The sequence below is a fragment of the Mesoplodon densirostris genome, chromosome 6 (assembly GCF_025265405.1).
Source record: "Mesoplodon densirostris isolate mMesDen1 chromosome 6, mMesDen1 primary haplotype, whole genome shotgun sequence".
Classification (NCBI taxonomy): Eukaryota; Metazoa; Chordata; class Mammalia; order Artiodactyla; family Ziphiidae; genus Mesoplodon; species Mesoplodon densirostris.
Window position 1 is genome coordinate 10,349,415 of NC_082666.1, and position 6,240 is coordinate 10,355,654.

At 46.9% G+C, this 6,240-nt stretch overlaps 1 protein-coding gene across 2 annotated transcripts; it reads left to right on the forward strand.

Annotated features, from left to right (window-relative positions):
• The first annotated feature begins 681 nt into the window (after positions 1–681).
• HSPA5 (heat shock protein family A (Hsp70) member 5) lies at positions 682–5,743 on the forward strand. Of its 2 annotated transcripts, XM_060100433.1 has the most exons (9): positions 682–765; positions 848–1,070; positions 1,164–1,395; positions 1,835–1,972; positions 2,283–2,395; positions 2,623–3,013; positions 3,144–3,381; positions 3,901–4,068; positions 4,833–5,743. In XM_060100433.1, the coding sequence occupies exons 2-9, from the start codon at positions 946–948 to the stop codon at positions 5,393–5,395; spliced, it is 1,968 nt and encodes a 655-aa protein (XP_059956416.1). In that variant the 5' UTR covers positions 682–765; positions 848–945; the 3' UTR covers positions 5,396–5,743. The 2 variants fall into 2 exon arrangements, with proteins under 2 accessions (XP_059956416.1, XP_059956415.1); XM_060100432.1 differs by having other exon boundaries at positions 698–1,070.
• The last annotated feature ends 497 nt before the right edge of the window (positions 5,744–6,240 follow it).

Here is a 6,240-nt window from a genome sequence, read left to right on the forward strand (position 1 = left end):
ACAAAGATAGCGGGGCAAGGGGTGCCGGGGAGAAATAACTGGCTAGTAGGGGCTATGACTCGCGACCGGGCAGTGCCCAGACCAGGCCCCAGTCGAGGGCTGCGCACCTCGGTGAACAACAAAAGGCCCTGGGGCTTGGACACTCTAGTACCCGTAGTAGCTATGAAGGAGAAATTTGTTCTGAGGTGATCACAGCATCTACGCTGATACCTGCCTGCCTGGGACGGGATGGAGACGAGGAGGAGGAAGAGCCGCTTCCCTCGGGAGGGATGGAGGAAGGGCAGGCGGGCGGGCAGTGGAGAAGCAAGGGACCCAGGTCCCACTGCCTCGGGGGAATCAGGCACGCCGTACTGGCTCCGGCATCCTTAGGGCTCAGCGTGGAGGCGGGACCTCAGCGGTTACCGACGGAAACCGCCTCGGAGTGGGAGGTCGCGTCACGGACAGGCAGCTGCTAAACCAATGGAGCCGGAGCATGGGGCGGATGTTGCCTGCCATTGGTGGCTGTTGGGCGCGCCCAGCAGCCAATGAGTCAGCCCAGGGGGCGTCGCGGTGACGTTAGCTGCGGAGGAGGCCGCTTCGAATCCGCAGCGGCCAGCTTGGTGGCCTGGACCAATCAGCGGCCTCCAACGAGCAGGGCCTTCGCCAATCGGCAGCCTCCACGACGGGGCTGGAGGGAGGTTATATAAGCCGAGTAGGCAACGGCGCGGTCGACGTTGACTGAGCTCTCACAGGCGTGTTAAATTGGGGTTTTCGTGCGTGTGAGAGGTAGGTGCCGCGGCCTGCAGTTCCGGACCTGCCCTTCGCCTTGTACGCTGCTCCTCCTGACCCTGGGCTGTGTCATCCTCAGCTCGGACACCTCGGTGCGCTCTCGTGTTGCGGCCTGTGGCTGGTTTGCCTGCGAAGCCCTGCCTGCCTGCTGAGTGAGTGGACGACGGTGCCGGCAAGATGAAGCCCTCCCTGGTGGCTGCGGTGCTGCTGCTGATGCTCGGCGCGGCGCGGCCGGAGGAGGAGGACAAGAAGGAGGACGTGGGCACGGTGGTCGGTATCGACCTGGGCACCACGTACTCCTGGTAAGTGGGGTTTGTGGAAAAGGGGAGAATGGGGAGTGGCCTCCTGGACTGCCGTGAGCGTCGCTGATTTCTTCTGTTCGGTTTTTCCGTCAGCGTCGGGGTGTTCAAGAACGGCCGCGTGGAGATCATCGCCAACGATCAGGGCAACCGCATTACGCCGTCTTATGTGGCCTTCACTCCTGAAGGGGAGCGTCTGATCGGCGATGCAGCCAAGAACCAGCTCACCTCCAATCCTGAGAACACGGTCTTCGACGCCAAGCGGCTCATCGGCCGTACATGGAACGACCCGTCTGTGCAGCAGGACATCAAGTTCTTACCTTTCAAGGTTCGACCTGATTTTTCTCTTCTAAATAGAAAGAAAAAAAAAAAAAAAGGAAGTGGGGGTGGTGGTGAGAGTATTTAGGATTAAGAAGTTACTGAAAAACAGTGCAGAGACAAGCAAAAAGGATACAGACATGGTGTATCTATAATTTTTATTTAATAGTTTCAGTGTGTTACAGAACTTAAGAAAGTAAGGTTGGCAAAGAAACTTCATGCGTAACTACTCTGTCCGCAATAGGTTAGCATTAAGAGACTGGTTAAAACTGAAGAGGCTTGTAATTATCAGGCACCTATACTCCTTAAAGTATTTCTGTTCAATATTCAGCTCCGAAGGACCAAAGTAAACCAAACTGTGGGGGAAGAAGTGGGTCTCAGACGCTCCTCTTCTCAAAGTTTAAAATGTCATTGCTTCTACGTCTGAAAATAATTATTCTTTAAAATAGGTGGTTGAAAAGAAAACTAAACCGTACATTCAAGTTGATGTTGGAGGTGGGCAAACAAAGACATTTGCTCCTGAAGAAATTTCTGCCATGGTTCTCACTAAAATGAAGGAAACTGCTGAGGCTTATTTGGGAAAGAAGGTAAGTATTTCTAGAACAATGTCGAGCAGTTTTATTATTACTATTCTTGATTGATTGTGTTGTGTTGACGCTTTCATCCTTTTAAAAATCTGAATGACATCCGTGCATCAGTTTTAATTACTTGCGTGCTTTATTGTAGGCCAAACAAAATACTAGTGCCTTTCATGTGTTATCACTTAATGCTTGCAAATTCATGGGTATAAAATTATATATTATACCCATCTTAATAAAGCGATGGTTTGGCTGTAACTTAAATAAAGGTTAAGCCGTGTGATAAGATATGTTTAATTATCTTTTGTTATCATTTTAGGTTACTCATGCAGTTGTTACTGTACCAGCCTATTTCAATGATGCCCAACGCCAGGCGACCAAAGATGCTGGAACTATTGCTGGGTTGAATGTTATGAGGATCATCAATGAGCCGTAAGTGTTAAATTAAAAAATATGACGGGGCTTCCCTGGTGGCGCAGTGGTTGAGAGTCCGCCTGCCGATGCAGGGGACATGTGTTCGTGCCCCGATCCGGGAAGATCCCACATGCCGCGGAGCGGCCTGCGCGTCTGGAGCCTGTGCTCTGCAACAGGAGAGGCCAAAATGGGGAAAGGTATACTTAACTAAGTCATTTATTTTTTCTTTCTCATTCTCCTAATAGTACAGCAGCTGCTATTGCTTATGGCCTGGATAAGAGGGAAGGGGAGAAGAACATCCTGGTGTTTGACTTGGGTGGTGGAACCTTTGATGTGTCTCTTCTCACCATTGATAATGGTGTCTTTGAAGTCGTGGCCACTAACGGAGATACTCATTTGGGTGGAGAAGACTTTGACCAGCGTGTCATGGAACACTTCATCAAGCTCTACAAAAAGAAAACTGGCAAAGATGTTCGGAAAGACAACAGAGCTGTGCAGAAACTCCGGCGTGAGGTTGAAAAGGCCAAACGGGCCCTGTCTTCTCAACATCAAGCAAGAATTGAAATTGAGTCCTTCTATGAAGGAGAAGACTTCTCTGAGACCCTGACTCGGGCCAAATTTGAAGAGCTAAACATGGTATGTTCCTTGTTTTTTGCTTTGCTAATGAGATCTAGTTAGACTGTCTGAGTTTGGACAATGCATTTAGGTATTTTGACTGTACCTGGGTATGACAGGCATCATCACAGTCATTTGTCACTTATTCTAGGACCTGTTCCGTTCTACCATGAAGCCTGTCCAGAAAGTGCTGGAAGATTCTGATTTAAAGAAGTCTGATATTGATGAAATTGTTCTTGTTGGTGGCTCTACTAGAATCCCAAAGATTCAACAACTGGTTAAAGAGTTTTTCAATGGCAAGGAGCCATCCCGTGGCATAAACCCAGATGAGGCTGTAGCATATGGTGCTGCTGTGCAGGCTGGTGTACTCTCCGGTGATCAAGATACAGGTAAGTCAGGGCTTCCCTGGTGGCGCAGTGGTTGAGGGTCCGCCTGCTGATGCGGGGGATGTGGGTTCGTGCCCCGGTCTGGGAGGATCCCACGTGCCGCGGAGCGGCTGGGCCCGTGAGCCGTGGCTGCTGGGCCTGCGTGTCCTGAGCCTGTGCTCTGCGATGGGAGAGGCCACAACAGTGAGAGGCCCGCGTACCGCAAAAAAAAAGATACAGGTAAGTCAGTGTCCCAGCATCATCCATGGTGCTTCAGAGTACAATTAGCTGTTGCTTTAGAAAGCAGTAGATTATGAGCAGCAAGCTCACACAGCTAGTAGAGGGTACAGTGAGGTCAAGACCTGGCACAGTCTCAAGATCCTTAGCAACTATATTTAATTCATTGCTTCTGAAATGATTATGCATAGAACCTAATCAGGTGGCAAGATGGAGAAGATGAAGTTGTATTGTTTGTGGGGTCTGCTTGGAATTGCTCCTGTGACTCCTGAATTAGAACTTAGCTCGATTAACGTACCTTTGCAGGTGACCTGGTATTGCTTGATGTATGTCCCCTTACACTTGGTATTGAAACCGTGGGAGGTGTCATGACCAAGCTGATTCCAAGGAACACTGTGGTGCCCACCAAGAAGTCTCAAATCTTTTCTACAGCCTCTGATAATCAGCCAACTGTTACCATCAAGGTCTATGAAGGTAATTGCTTACATTTGTTAATACTATGGTATGTTTTTGAAGAGCTTGACTTCTTTTAACATACTCTATTGAAATGTCTAGGGAAAGAAATATCTGCTATTTTCAGGTGGGAGGGCCCTAATTTAACTGGTGTTGAGTTTGGTAGAGCCAGTACTAAAATCTATTTCTTATCTAGCTATCTAGCACTCTTTCCCATTAAATATACCTTCTGGGGGAATTCCCTGGCTGTCCAATGGTTAGGACTCCACGCTTCCACTGCAGGGGGCACAGGTTTGATCCCTGGTCGGGGAACTAAGATCCCACATGCTGCGCGGTATGGCCAAAATAAGTAAATTCAAAAATACAAGAAGAAGGACTTCCCTGGTTGTCCAGTGGCTAAGACTCTGCACTCCCAATGCAGGGGTCCCGGTTTCAATCCCTGGTTGGGGAACTAGATCCCACATGCTGAAACTAAGAGTTCGCATGCCACAACTAAAAGATCCCTCGTGCCGCAGCTAAGACCTGGCGCAGCCAAATAAATAAATTAAAAAGATAAATATTAAAATACAAGAACAAGTAAAGGGTTCCTACTGCTATAAAGTAGATGAAATTCAGTTAAGAGTTACTAGTAACTTAACTCACTGTTCCTTTCCCAACACTGACCCACTTCTAGTTTGATAGAGTGCCCTTGACACTACAGGCTCTAACAGACTGAAACATAGGGATCCAGATGTACTAATGTTTGTCGGTAACAGCGAACAAATTTTTTTGTGCGTGACTTCTAGGTGAACGACCCCTGACGAAAGACAATCACCTTCTGGGAACTTTTGATCTGACTGGAATTCCTCCTGCTCCCCGTGGGGTTCCACAGATTGAAGTCACCTTTGAGATAGATGTGAATGGCATTCTTCGAGTGACAGCTGAAGACAAAGGTACAGGCAACAAAAATAAAATCACAATTACAAATGACCAAAATCGCCTGACACCTGAAGAAATTGAAAGGATGGTCAATGATGCTGAGAAGTTTGCTGAGGAAGACAAAAAGCTCAAGGAGCGCATTGACACCAGAAATGAGTTGGAAAGCTATGCCTACTCTCTAAAGAATCAGATTGGAGATAAAGAAAAGCTGGGAGGTAAACTTTCCTCTGAAGATAAGGAGACCATGGAAAAAGCCGTAGAAGAAAAGATTGAGTGGCTAGAAAGTCACCAAGATGCTGACATTGAAGATTTCAAAGCTAAAAAGAAGGAGCTAGAAGAAATTGTTCAGCCAATTATCAGCAAACTCTATGGAAGTGCAGGCCCTCCCCCAACTGGTGATGAGGAACCAGCAGATAAAGACGAGTTGTAGACACTGCTCTGCTAGTGCTGTAATATTGTAAATAACTGGACTCAGGAACTTTCGTTAGGAGAAAATTGAGAGAACTTAAGTCTCGAATGTAATTGGAATCTTCACCTTGGAGTGGAGTTGAAAATGCTATATAGCCCAAGTGGCTGTTTACTGCTTTTCATTAGCAGTTGCTCACATGTCTTGGGGTGGGGGGCGAGGAAGAATTGGCCATCATCAAAAGTGGGTAAAAAAGCTGGGTTAAGGATGTGTGTTCACCTTGAAAATGTTCTATTTAACAATTGGGTCATGTGCATCTGGTGTAGGAACTTTTTTCTACCATAAGTGACACCAATAAATGTTTGTTATTTACACTGGTCTAACTTTTGTGATAAGCTTCTAATTAGGTTAGTCATTTATTTTAAGGTTAGAGTCTCGGGTTGAGGGGAGTGTTTGGCGTTTTGGGGTAAGGAAAACACTTTTTTTATTCAGTCATTTCTGGAAATCTGCCTAACCTAATCTAAGAAAGGGGGTGGGAGGTTCATCCATATCCTTAACTAGGCAAGGGCCATTTTACAGGGCCCAAGAGTGGAGTTTTCCTGAGCATAATTGAAGTTTCCTATTTCCCCTTACCTTTCAAAAACTTCTGGTGGCTTTTTATTACTAATGATGCTTTATACCTGCTTGGATTCCTTTGAGATTTGATAGAGTGATGGATCACTGATGATAACATTACACACCTAGATTCAATTCATAATCTTAGAATGTGAAGGTATATTTTTGAACCTCAGCTATGTCAGTCTCCATCTCAGTGGTACAGGAGTGGGGTCTAGAATGGTGACCTACATTTAGCCCTACTAAAGTTTAAT

Coding starts and splice junctions, on each gene's coding strand:
- HSPA5 (XM_060100433.1), top strand. CDS start 946: ATGAAGCCCTCCCTGGTGGCTGCGGTGCTGCTGCTGATGCTCGGCGCG. Junction 1,071..1,163: donor CTGGGCACCACGTACTCCTG/GTAAGTGGGGTT, acceptor TTTTTCCGTCAG/CGTCGGGGTGTTCAAGAACG. Junction 3,382..3,900: donor CTCCGGTGATCAAGATACAG/GTAAGTCAGGGC, acceptor GTACCTTTGCAG/GTGACCTGGTATTGCTTGAT.